Source organism: Hippocampus bargibanti, linkage group LG19, assembly GCF_051943395.1.
Source record: "Hippocampus bargibanti isolate YZ-2025 linkage group LG19, ASM5194339v1, whole genome shotgun sequence".
In the NCBI taxonomy this organism is placed as follows: Eukaryota; Metazoa; Chordata; class Actinopteri; order Syngnathiformes; family Syngnathidae; genus Hippocampus; species Hippocampus bargibanti.
The window spans coordinates 6562552-6575957 of NC_142752.1; the positions used below are offsets into that span (position 1 = coordinate 6562552).

At 43.1% G+C, this 13406-nt stretch overlaps 1 protein-coding gene across 1 annotated transcript in view; it reads right to left on the reverse strand.

Moving 5' to 3' along the window:
• The window catches only part of adgb (androglobin), a 40080-nt gene that overhangs the window by 24835 nt on the left and 1839 nt on the right, over positions 1-13406 (reverse strand). The window contains exons 4-13 of the mRNA XM_089022458.1: positions 13264-13356; positions 12544-12615; positions 11573-11752; positions 9899-10065; positions 7874-7960; positions 7226-7383; positions 6593-6669; positions 6124-6301; positions 5750-5843; positions 5465-5609 (exon numbers count right to left, since the gene is read on the reverse strand). Coding sequence (XP_088878584.1) covers positions 5465-5609; positions 5750-5843; positions 6124-6301; positions 6593-6669; positions 7226-7383; positions 7874-7960; positions 9899-10065; positions 11573-11752; positions 12544-12615; positions 13264-13356 — 1251 coding nt within the window. The remainder of the gene's footprint in view (positions 1-5464; positions 5610-5749; positions 5844-6123; positions 6302-6592; positions 6670-7225; positions 7384-7873; positions 7961-9898; positions 10066-11572; positions 11753-12543; positions 12616-13263; positions 13357-13406) is intronic.

Sequence of the window (13406 nt, forward strand, 5' to 3'; positions counted from 1 at the left end):
TCACAGTCCTGGGCGGAAAACGGGAGGAGAGACTATTTCTTTAATCCAGACTTCCTGAAGCTTTATTTGACAAAGTCAGCAGAGTTAAGTCGTCTTCTCCCCGAGTGACTTCGTATGAGAGATCTATTTTCTTCTTCTCCGCTGACGTTTTCCCAATTTTTGAATGAAATAAGAAAAGCAAAAACAATAAACTCTTCACCTATTTAGATTGTATCTCAAAGGCCCGTGTTGGAAATGGAACAGCACAGAAGACCTTCGGTGTTTAACCACATTCCGAGAATAGTCGGGGTTAAGGCGGTCTGCTTGCATAAGGGGCCTAATTCTTGAAATCATATTAAACCGGGAGGAAAAGAACTATTGGGTTGGTCATGTGACACCACCATCTTTTCTTTTTCTAATCCTGGCGTCGGGGGAGGGGGTGGCGGGTGGCTGAGCGCAGATGTTGATTCTTTTGGCAAGAGTTGACAGAAACAGAGGGAGGGGGTCAAAGTGGGCAAAAATAAATAAATAAAATGCCATCTCACATCGGCTACAAGAGGACGGCTTGATCCGCCATGTGCAATGTGGCACACACACGAAACGACAGCTTGTGTCCATGCTGCCCTGGTGTAACCTCGTTATTATTGGTCCCAGTTACACAAGAGAGCGATTCATCTAAGCTGTATAACTGTATGCCCAGAGTGATGTGTTACAATCACCCCCCTAATATCCCCCTCCTCTTCATACACACTGATGGCTCACCCTCTAATTACACAGCTTTTCGTTTTTTTTCCCCCTCTCTATCTGCACGACCCGACGCAACCGCCAAAGATTCTATTTCCGCATCTCACTTTCTTGCTCGGCTGCTTCCTCCCATTTTTCCCCCATTTGCTTGCCTCTTCATTTGTCACAATGCTGCCCTATCTTTGTCGATCTCGCTTTGCCGCCGCCACTACTGTCGTTGTAGGAACCACCACCCTTCATCTACCGCCTATTGCTGGCGCAGATGTGCCCCTGGTCACGAGTGGCCTGGCTGGGGGGACAACAGAAGTGACTTTGAGACTTGGTGACGGCTGCCTTGCTGTCACTGACAAAGAAAACCGACATGATGGGCTGCGCATGGATGCGAGGGCAAGAATTGGCCTTTTTTTTAGCTGTGGAGCTGTCCACAGCTAGCGATTACACCTGATCGCATAGTCTTTCCAAACTTAAATTTCGAACTTTGGGGTAAATATCAGTAATTTGAGAATTTTTAGCATAATTTTGTCTGTAATACAAAATATTACTGTGTAAATTCTCCTATGCTGTAGGTGGCGCTAGAGTGCGGCGGTTTGAGACCTCAGCAAATTATGTGCGAAAATGATTTGGTTACAATTTTTGTGTGAAATACTGTAAAATGGCATTGATCAAAAAGCATGAGAGGTTCGATTCCTGTTATCGTGCATCCTTCAGACGTCTGATGGCATTAATCAGAATCAGAATCAGAATCAGAATACCTTTATTCGTCCCGCAATGGGGAAATTTGCAGTCCACAGCAGCAATTGAAGAGGGATGGGGTTGGGGTGGGAGTGAAAGGATAGAAAACAAGATATTCTAAGCATAACAAAATAAAAATGTCAACTGTATACTGTGCAAATGTAGATGTGCAAAAACCGTTCTATAAACAAGACTGTACATAGTGCAGAATCAAGAGATGCATTTAGATATATTGCAACAACCCATATTTACAAGTGTCCAGTTTTTTTTTTGTTTTTTTTTCACATGTGATCATTGGGAATTGTGAAGCCTGACAGCAGTCGGTAGGAACGAGCGGCGGTACCTCTCCTTCTTGCAGCGCGGGTGTAATAGTCTCTGGCTAAAGGAGCTACCCAGAGCTGTCAGGATGGGCAGGAGGGGGTGGGAGGGGCTGTCCGTCATAGCTTTTAGTTTAGCTAGCGTCCGTCTGTTGCCCACCTCCTCAAGAGAGTCCAGCGAGCAGCCCACGACAGAACTGGCCTGCTTGACAAAGCGCTCCAGTCTTTTTCTGTCCCGGGTGGTGATGCTGCCTGACCAGCAGACAATGCCATAGTGGATGGCTGATGCCACCACAGAGTCATAGAAAGTCTTTAGGAGTGACCCCTGAACTCCAAAAGACCTCAGTTTCCTGAGGAGGAAGAGGTGACTCTGTCCCTTTTTGATTAGGGCATCCGTGTTTGTTGTCCAGTCCAGTTTATTGTTGAGAGTAACACCCAGGTACTTGTAGGAGGTCACCCTCTCAATGTCCGAACCCTGGATGTTCAATGGTGCAGGTGACGATTGTTTCCTGCAGAAATCCACCACCAGCTCCTTGGTTTTGCCAGTGTTGATCTGGAGGTGATTCTGCTGGCACCAGTCCACAAAGTCCTTTGTCAGTCCCCTGTACTCCCTATCGTCTCCCTCTGTAATGAGGCCGACAATAGCTGAGTCGTCAGAGAACTTCTGAAGGTGGCAGGTTGGGGTGTTGTAGTTGAAGTCCGAGGTGTAGAGGGTGAAGAGGAATGGAGCCAGGACTGTTCCCTGCGGCGCTCCGGTGCTGCAGAGAAGCCTGTCCGACTCACAGTTCTTTACCCTCACGTACTGTGGCCTGTTTGTGAGGTAGTCTGTAATCCAGGATGTGAGGTGATGGTCGACTCCGGCATGCTGCAGCTTGTCCCCCAGTAGACTGGGCTGGATGGTGTTGAAGGCACTGGAGAAATCGAAGAATGTGATCCTCACCGTGCTCCCAGCATTCTCCAGGTGCAGCGTATGGAGGAGGTAGATGATGGCATCCTCCACACCGATGCTGGGCTGGTAGGCAAACTGCAGCGGGTCCAGCGATGAGCTTGCCAGCGGTCACAGGTGGGCGAGGACGAGTCTCTCCAGCGTCTTCATCAGGTGAGACGTCAGCGCCACCGGTCTGTAGCTGTTGAGCTCTTTGGGGTTGGCAATCTTGGGCACTGGGACCAGGCATGACGTTTTCCACAGCTGTGGAACTCTGCCCAGCTTCAGGCTCAGGTTGAACAAGTGCTGGACAATGTCACACAGCTGGTCGGAGCAGGTCTTGAGGAGTCGGGAACTGATGTCATCCGGACCTCCTGCCTTCCTCACCTTCATCCTCCTCAGTTGGTTCCTCACCTGCGCAGTTGTGACAGACAGGCAGGAACCAGGAGGCAGAGTGGCGGCTGAGGGCGTGGCAACGGTTGGGAGGGCAGATGTTGGTTGTGGAAAGCTGGTCGTGAGAGGGGGCAGGGAGGGTAAGGCCACAGTGAGAGTTGGTGCAGGTGCAGCTACAGGTGAAGTTGACGGTGGGCCGGGGGCGGCTGGCGTCTTGTCAAACCGATTGAAAAAGCGGTTGAGTTCATCTGCCCAGTCCTTGTCTTTTTCGTTCAATGTCACTGGGCTTTTGTGGCCTGAGATGTTTTTCAGGCCCTTCCAGACACCAGCGACATTGCTGGCTTGCAGCTGCTCCTCCATTTTCATCCTGTAGGCCTTCTTCCCCTCTCTGATCTTCCTCCTCAGTTGGATCTGCACGGCCTTCAGTTCCTCTCTGTTGCCCGACACAAAAGCCCTTTTCTTCTCCTTCAGGAGGACTTTTATGTCGGGATTAATCCATGGTTTGTTGTTCGCAAAACACCGCACAGTCCTGGTGGGTACGGTGTTTTGTTCACAAAAGTTAATGTAGTCTGTGATGGTGTTGGTGAGTGAGTCAATGTCTTCCCCATGAATCTCAGTAAAGAGCTCCCACCTGGTTGAATCAAAACAGTCCCGCAGAGCTTCTTCAGCTTCTGTGGACCATCTTTTGATCGTGCGGGTCACAGCTGGTTGCCTCTGGACAAGGGGTTTGTACACAGGCTGGAGATAAACCATATTGTGGTCTGCTCTTCCGAGAGGGGGGAGGGGGGAGGGTTTGTATGCATCCTTGGCGTTTGAATAAAATAGGTCCAATATGTTATTGTCTCTGGTGGCACAAGTTACATACTGTGTGAATGTTGGGAGGGAGAATTTCAGGGAAATGTGATTGAAGTCCCCTGAGATGATAAACAAGGCGTTGGGGGACTGGGTTTGCAGCTTGTTTACAACAGATATGAGGGCATCGGAGGCAGCGCCGCCATTTGCCGTAGGGGGAATGTACGTCGTCACGGCTATGACGTGTGAGAATTCCCGTGGCAGGTAATGCGGCCGAAGGCTAACGGCTAGCAGCTCGATGTCCCGAGTGCAAAGTTTTTCCTTCACCGTGATGTGCCCAGGATTGCACCATTTGTCATTCACAAATACAGCAATCCCCCCTCCTTTCTGCTTACCGCTGCCTTCATTTCTGTCCGCTCGTACGAGTTGGAAGCCCTCCAACTCTGCGTGGGCGTCCGGAGTGATTGCCGAAAGCCATGTCTCCGTGACGAGTAGCAAGCTGGCTTCCCGGTACTCCCTCTGATGTCGCGTTAGCGCCGCCAGCTCGTCCATTTTATTTGGGAGCGATCTCACGTTCCCCATGATGACGGACGGGAGAACGTGTCGGTATTTCCTCGTTCTTTTGCGGCGATCTTTCCCGGCCCGACATCCTGGTTTCCTCCTCTTCAATTCATCGGGGATGTCTGGTGCGGCGGCCGCTAGTCCGCTATTAGCCCGCCACGCTAGTAGCTGGTCTCGACTGTAAACAATGGGATTCCGCGTGCGCGTGGATTCCCCGTTCACAGGAGCGATGAAAAAGTAAAAAATAACGGCGATGAGCAAAAGAAAAGATGCCCATCTCCTCTCCGTAGGTTTATGGAGCGAGATCAGGCAAAACAAAAACGGAAAAGTAAAGAAGTGAAAAAGTAGACAAGAAAGGGAAAGAGCTGCTGTGGAGGCAGCCACACAGGCGGGCGCCATCTTGTAGGCAGAAGAGCTCCTGTATTTTATTTTTCTACTTCTTTCTTTCCTTTCCTCTTCCTTTCATAACTTTGATGCTGTGAAATGAAAATGTCTCCACTGTGAGACGAATAAGGGCTAATCCAATCAAATTATTATTATTATTATTATTATTATTAGCCATCTATTAGCTAGCAAATAATTAGCTATCTATTAGCTAGCTAGCTTTCTATCTATTTGAGTTACTTCCGGGTTGAGTGAACACTGGTGCGTGTGGCTGCATTCTGCTGCTCACCCACAGAAAAACGTATCCTGTGACTGCAAGGTCACCTTGAGAGTTTTGAAAGACACTTAAAAATGAAATGTACTATTATTATTATTATTATTATTATTACAGTAAAGTCTCGTTATATCGATATCGGATATATCGATAGTCCCGGTTATATCGATACTATTTCTATGCACGCACGGAGAAAATTACATGCAAACAGGGTCGGATATATCGATAGTCCCGGTTATATCGATATTTTTTCGGACTCCCTTGAATATCGATATAACGAGACTTTACTGTATTATTATTATTATTAATATTAATATTATTTAAATGATGCCACACGTGCACTGGCAGAGAGATTAGCGGTACCTCGACTTCCTCGACGATAGTCTCACAGTTAACGTCGCTTTCAGCCGCGTTGGCGTCGGGATCTTCTTCGTTCTCTGCCGCTTCAGGGATGCCCTCCAGATGAGGTATGAAGGACCGTTTTTTAGGAATGCTCCACTTGTCCATTCTGACGTAAAAAATGCATAGCATGGGTGTGAAGGTCATGCGCAATCGTGACGTAAACACTAAGATCTTTACGGCTATGGACTGCATTATCTCGAGATATGATTCATTCATTCCTATCTAAATATTTGAGAGCACACCCACCGCTGTGGGGGTCGGTCCGGCGGGCACTTGACACGCTGGTCGATGAAGGGGCTGGCGATGCCAATGAACTCTTCGGGTTCAGGCACGGGAATGACTGCGAGAACAGGAAATAGGAAGGTTACAATCTCATTTCTTGGATGATATAAGTTCTCCACAAGTCTCACTATTAAAATATTGTGGCTCTCTTCCAACGCTGTGTAACCTTCCATGACACTGCTCGTCTTGATTTAGAATTTGCTTTGCTCCCTACTCGTTATTTAGCCATGACAGACACCTACACCTAATCACGGAATTTCACACAATGGTTTGATAAACGCCTGTGTATGCATACATCAGCCTCCTCTCGCCTTGTTTCTCCTCCTCTTGCCACTTACTTCTTGGTTCCGCGCTGATTACAGGCCTCGGGCCTTTTTTGCGGAACACTTTCCATTGCGGCTCAGGCGGAGGTTGGGAGGGTAACACCAAAGGGCACGTTCGGGTCTGGGTCAACAGGACGACGTGGCTGAGGCCTCGACAGAGGTTGTAGCGACGGAGAGCTTCAGAGGAATCGGCCTGAATGAAGGCAAGAAAATGGGGCAGGTGGAGTAGCGGAGTAATAAGACAAAATGTGCACATTTACAAGAAAGAAAATAAGATGAAACTTAAGTGACATTTCCAATGAATCATGTTAAAATGTCATAAAAAAAATGTCAGTCAATTTCCAATTTTGGATCATGAATTTGTGAGAACATTTTGAAAAAGAAAATTTAAATTTCGGTGAAATCATTTGATGTAAAAAAACTCAACAAAACCAGCATCGATTGACAGGGACTATCCAAAAACAAATAACGGCAAAATACATACCATTTTTGTGTATACGTAAGGGTCATCATGCAGCTGATTGGGATAGAAGCTGGCGCACACCACCAATTTGCGGATAACTGCAAAACAGGTGCATCAGGTCTCATTTTACAATAAAAAATTCATTAAGAATGCCCTCCGTAAGACATGGCCCAACAGAGGCTGCACTTTCTGAGGCTGCTGAAGAAGCATGGCCTGCCACAGAAAGTGCTACGATATTTCTACACGACAGTCATCGAATCAATCCTGTGTTTTTCCATCACGGTCCACGAAAATGGACAAAATCCGACTTCAACGGACAGTTAGGATGGCGGAAAAAAAATCATTGGCACCGCCCTTCCCACTCTGAAGGACTTGCACACTGCAATTATCACGACAAGAGCACGGTAAATCCTACTGGACCCTCTGCACCCTGCCCACCACCTTTTCCAGCAACTCCCTTCAGACAGGCGCCAATGATCCATGTGCACCAAATCCAGCAGATATTTAAACAGTTTCGTCCCTCAAGCCATTAACTTTATACAGTAACCCAAATATAACTGTGTAGTACATATTTGCAATTTTGCACAACCCTGCGGATTCTGAGCGGAAAAAAACACAGAGGTAATACTTCGGCACCGTTTTTTGTGATCTGACCTTTGTCGTTGTCCCGATGGTTCTTGTGTTCATTGACGGCCATATTCCACTTCGCACGTGCGTTGTTATTCTTCTTCTGATGCACTTTAGGTGTTTTGTGCTTAAATTCCGGGATCTTGCCTTGTAAGAAATCCCATGTTTTTCTGTGGCACACGGAGCTGGGAGTTTTTTTTGTTATTGGGACAGATTCCAAGTTCTTTGGCCACAATGATGAAGAAGACATAATTACCATATTTTCCGGTGTATAAGGCCACCGGAGTATAAGACATTCACCCAATGAATGGTGTATTTTCAAACTTTTTCCATATATAAAGCGCACCGGACCATACGGCGCACCTTCAATGAATGAAAACAGTTTTCCAAATATATTATCTAAATATCTAAGTTTTCCAAATATAAGGCACACCCACATTATAAGGCGCTATAGTAGAGGCAGGGTTACTTCCTACTTCTTCCACAGGGGGAAATAGAGCTAGTCGGTGGCTGCTGACAGTCGTTGCGAGACCTGTTGTGCCTCAATATTACTTCACATATAAGGCGTATAAAGCGCAGGATTATCTTTTGAAGAAAATGATGGCTATTGGGTGCACCTTATATACCGGAAAATACGGTATATGGAGAAGTACAATGGACACATGGACCTCTTACTTTATCGGACTGATTTCCGGGATCCAGCCGGTAAGATGGTGGATGAAGTTGAACTCTCCAATCTCATCGGAGAGCTGCTCCATTTGACTAAGAGGAAAATTAAATACGGGTGCAGCCATAAGAGATGACAACATGAATACAAATGTAATGTTAACAACGTTGTCTTAAAGTAATCTTTAATATTGAAATATTGAAAATGGTGATACCCTTGGATACAAATTTGACTGAATTATATCATACTTGAGTCACGTGCGGCCATGCAGTAATTGTTTTTCATGCTTATGACTCATCATTAAAAACACAAATTTAAAAAAAATATATATAGCCGATCGATATTTTACTTTTATGAGAAAAAAAAAAACATGTAGTCAATGCTTGTTTTCACTCCCTGGTGCTCCTACTATCTTTGTGACTGCTTTATTTCCTGTCTATGATAGCTGTCCATGTTATTGCGCCAGCTTCAGCTGTTGTTAAAGCGCTATAATAATATTATATTGAATTGTACGCTTTATTCTGTCAATGACAATTGCTAGAGGAACTCGAACAGCGTCAGTGACGCCTTCACCAAAAAACTAAAATGAATGAATGAATACAAATAATATATTTCATTTTTAAGCACATTTCAAAACTCTCAGGGATACTTTACAGTCACAGGGATAAGTTTGAATACAAATAAAAAAATGAAGTTGCCAATCAATGACGCCAGAGAAAATTCCCTCTCACCATGCCTCATTTTAGTCATCTAGTTGAATCCAGAAATATGTTTTATCAACATCCGAGCATTTTCAGAACTTTCAAGCACTCTTGTGGACCTCCGGTATTTGACAGTGAGTATGTCAGCAAAAAACAGATGGCCTAATAAGCTCTAATTGGCCCTTTTGGGACTCACAGTGTTTGGTCCACAGTCATGACACTCAAGGAAATGAATCCTCAACAAATGTTCACCGACTCAGTTTAAAAATACACTTTAGCCCATGAGATGGGAAAAAACGAAAACAAAACTACACTACATACTGTTGTGACTTATGAATGCTTTGGTGATGGAGGGGGCGATTGTCCTGTGTCCTTTGTTTCCTGTATCGGATTAAAGATTAATTTGTCGGGCAACCTTTAGTGGACAGCGGAACACGTACCTTCTACACACGCTACGTTGCAGTGACATGCCGGTAGATTTGACACAGGAATGAGGTCAGACCAAGGTCTGGATGAAGTCAAATAAATGTGGCTGATGGTTGCAGACGTTTAAAGCACTTCATGTGGAAGCGCGGCGAAATGACTCCTTAGTAATATCCCCTCTAATTGCTCGCCGCCGAAATGGGTCTGACGGTTGTATTTAACTCATTCACTGCCAGATGATGTGCAAAAATGCATCCACTCAAGTGCCAGGGTTTTTGTCATTGTCCCTCGAATTGCTTGACCCACCGAATATTGAGTTTTAGGACTACATAAACATTCAACACAGCCTAAGAAACCTAAGAAAGAGTTGATTCCTAAATTACATGGGTCTGGAGTTATATGAGGTTGAAATGAGGGCAGATGTCCAAAATCTAATGCACATATTGGTTTATATAGCGCTTTAACAACAGCTGAAGTTGGAACAAAGTGCTAACATGGGAAAAGGGGAAAAGCTGCCCCCTTATGGAAGGGGAAAAACATTGCCAGAGGCCGTGGCCAGCGCTTTATCGGCCCCCTAACAAGAAAAAAAAAAAAACCAACCGATTCGGGAATGGCGCTCTGTCAGATTTTCAATTCCCAAATAAATTCATGAATGGCAGTGAATGAGTTAATTAAATCGCAGAACCATATTTGTACTAAGTAAATATATTTTTTAATAATCATTTGTACAATTTGAACAAATGTTTAAAAAAATTAATTTTGAGTAAAATATTGAAATAGAGTGATTAACTATAATTCAAACATGAAATTGGTTTATTTGCTTACATTGCAATATGCTTCAAAAGGGTTTTAGTGTTGCATAACAATCCTGAAACAAAAATACAAAAATATGGAAACAATGTCACTCACTTTCTTTTGACATTTTCACTGAGCGGCCTTGTGTTCATAACTTTGATGAGCGCTTTGGTCAACAACATGGGCCACAATTCTGCCCGACAGCTGGACGCCGGCAGCAGCAGATTTTGGTCTTGGTCGAACGGCATGGAATCATCCACTGGTATCTTCCTCCAGCAACCCTAAATGCACAGAGAAAAAATACTTTTTTTAATTCAGACTCATCTGTTGGAAAGAAACAAGCAGTCAATTTGTGTTTTAGCACAGTGTGTCATCAGGACCTGCCTGGGGGCAGCGGAAAACGACACTACATAGAGCAGCGAGCGGTATACACACACACACACACACACCCACAAACTCACACACGAACACACACAAGCGTTAATAACCTGTTCACAGCTGCATCTGTCCGCCACCAGACGAGTACGTGATACGGGTTGATAAAATAGGGCTCTCATTCTTGTCAAGCTACTGCCCCAAAAAAGAGCTCACGGATGGGCAGCTGGCAGCTTATAGGAGAAAAGTTTTCCCAAAAAAGTTTTATTTATTTATTTGTGGATTTATTCATTTGTGTATCCATTTATTTGTGTGTTTATCTATCCATCTGTGTATATATTTAGATATTTGTGTATTTATTTATTTGTGTGTTTATTTTATGTGTTTACTTGTGTAACTACATGTCTATCTATGTATTTATTTAGGTATTTGTGTATGCATTTATGTATTTGTGTGTTTATGTTTGTCTTTCTATCTGTGTATGTATTTGTGTATTTATGTGTGTATTTATTTGTGTTTAGCTATATCTATATATTTCTGTATTTATTTAGGTATTTGTGTATCTGTCTGTCCATCTGTATTTGTCTATTTGTGTATCTATGTACCTGTGTATTTATTTATTTGTGTATTTATTTGTGTTTATCTATGTCTATATATTTCTGTATTTATTATGTATTTGTGTATCTGTCTATCCATCTGTATTTGTCTATTGAATTGTGTAGTTAATTGTGTGTATCTATGTATCTGTGTATTTATTTTGATATTTGTGTATTTAGTTATTTATTTGTGTATCTGTCTATCAATCGATCGATCTGTGTATTTATTTAGGTATGTGTGTATTTATTTAGGTATTTGTGTATTTAGTTATTTATTTGTGTATCTATCAATCAATCTATCTACAGTATCTATCCATCGATCTATGTATTTATGTATTTTTTGTATTTCGGTATTTATCTGTCTGTCTGTGTATTTATTTAGGTATTTGTGTATTTATTTATGTATTTGGGTGTTTGTTTATTTATTTAGTTAGTTAGTTAGTTATCTATTTATTGAGTGTGTTTCTTTCTTTGATTTTTTATTGCTTTTAAATCACTTTTGGAAAACTCTCCAATATCCAGTCAGCAGTTATCCGAGGCAGAGTTAAATCAAGGGCAAGTGAATTTGGAGTAGTTTGTACTTAACTTCTTAAAAGGCTTCTTCTTACATTACACCTGTGGCCATTGAGGCAAAGCTATCTGACAAGTTGAACTGTAGGAATTGTGATGAGCAAGCAACCGTATCCAGGTTTTTTTTTTTTTGTGGGGGGGGGGGGGGGGGGGCAATCGAGATTGATATTTTCTCAGCTTTGTTAATCGCACTACTTCTGCTTTGCTGATTTTTAGGTAGGAATTGACAGACATTACAGACACTCACCATCCAGAAGAGGCGCACCAAGTATTTCCCGTAGCTATTGTAGAGTGGCACGTGGCCTTTTCCCGGCTTGCACAGCGAGTAAACATGCTCCCAAGGTTTCCAGCCGTGATGGTCAGAACCATTGCGGTGGTGAAAGACTTTCCAAACGATGTAGATTTCACCGATGATCCACCTCATTAACTTGAGAAGGACAGAACAATATACAATGCTTATAAACCAGACATGCAAAAAATTGTCCACTCCAGTGCCAGGGTTTTTGTCATCGTCACTTGAATTCCAGGACCCACAGAATATTGAGTTTTACGACTACATAAACATTCAATACAGCATTAGAAACCGGAGCCTCTCTTCTTTCATCAGAAAAAAAAACGTTAATTCCCTAGTTATATGGGTTTGGAGTTAAGCTTGAAATGGGGTGTCTGTACAAAAGGCTAATGTAGGAGGGAAAAACATTGCCAGAGGTCTGATCAAAACTTTCTGTCTTTCATCAGAAAAAAAGTTAATTCCTAAACGATATGGGTCTGGTGTTATATGAGCTTGAAATGAGCGTGTGTGTCCAAAATACAATGTAATACATACATATTGGTTTATATAGCAATTTAACAACAGCTGAAGCTGTAACAAAGCACTAACATGGAAAAAAGACAAATGGTGCAACCTTGTGGAAAAGAAGAAACATTGCCAGAGGTCATGGTCAGCGCTCTATCGGCACCCAAGCATGAAAAAAAAAAACTAAACCTCTGGCACAGTACGTCATATTTTCAATTCCCGAATAAATTCATGAATGGCAGTGAATGAGATAAGGTCTGATGGAGTATCCAAATCTCATTTATTTGCAGCTTATTTCTTTTTGGGGTCTATATAGTCTGTAAAAAAATTATCTTTTATCGTTCTTCGGAAAATCATACTTCCAGAGTTCAGACTATATACTCTGCACACTTTATATTGAACAACGACTCAAGTTCACAAACCTCACTTTGTAGCAGATGTTGGTTGGAGGACAACAGGTCTAAACTCTGTGTATTATCAATAATGATGGGCACCTAAAATAAAACACATTGGTAAAAAAAACAAGCAATTTCATACTAAACACAACTCTGCAGCATTCGCAGGTAATAATTGTTTTCGCTGATGGCGTCAGAGAGGAAGAAGTGAATAGTGGCTGCGTTTCCGGCGCTGGAGACGACCTCAATGAGTTGGCGCTTCCGTTGATAAAAACAGGCTCGAGATATGCGAAATGAAAAGAAACGTCATTACGGGCAAACTGGAGATGACTGGAAGTGCTTGTATTTGGCCTTGGCTTTCCCCGTTGGAGGGATTTAATTAAACTCAATTGACATGAGGAGTGAAAAGGCAGATTGCGATCTGGTAATGACTTATTCAAAGGAAAAAAAAAAAGAGGATAGAAGGCCTGCAAGAATCGCTCATTGCTGCGCTAAAGTGATGTGGAAGGGGGAAAAAATGGTGCAATTAAAACACAATTGTGGAACCAGAAAGAGCATGTTTACTCTTGTCGAGGCTGAGGGAGTTTGTTTGCCCAAGTGCAAAGCGTGCCAGTCGTTTATTTGGAGAAAGAGGACTCATTGGTATTCATTCGTTTTGTACGGTACTTTTCTTCATTAGACCAAAATACTCCAGAATGAATCCTGTGAAATAAATGCAATTTTGTTGATCAATGCGTTGAGGTTCACCATGTTGACAAGAAACTCTGTAGGACGCTTCCAGCTCTGTACGTTCAAAGAAGCCGGAAGACGAATTCTCCCATCTGGATCCTCAAAGAAATTCTGTAATCAGAAAAAAAAGTAAAATGAAGTCGATTTGTATTCCGTCGAAG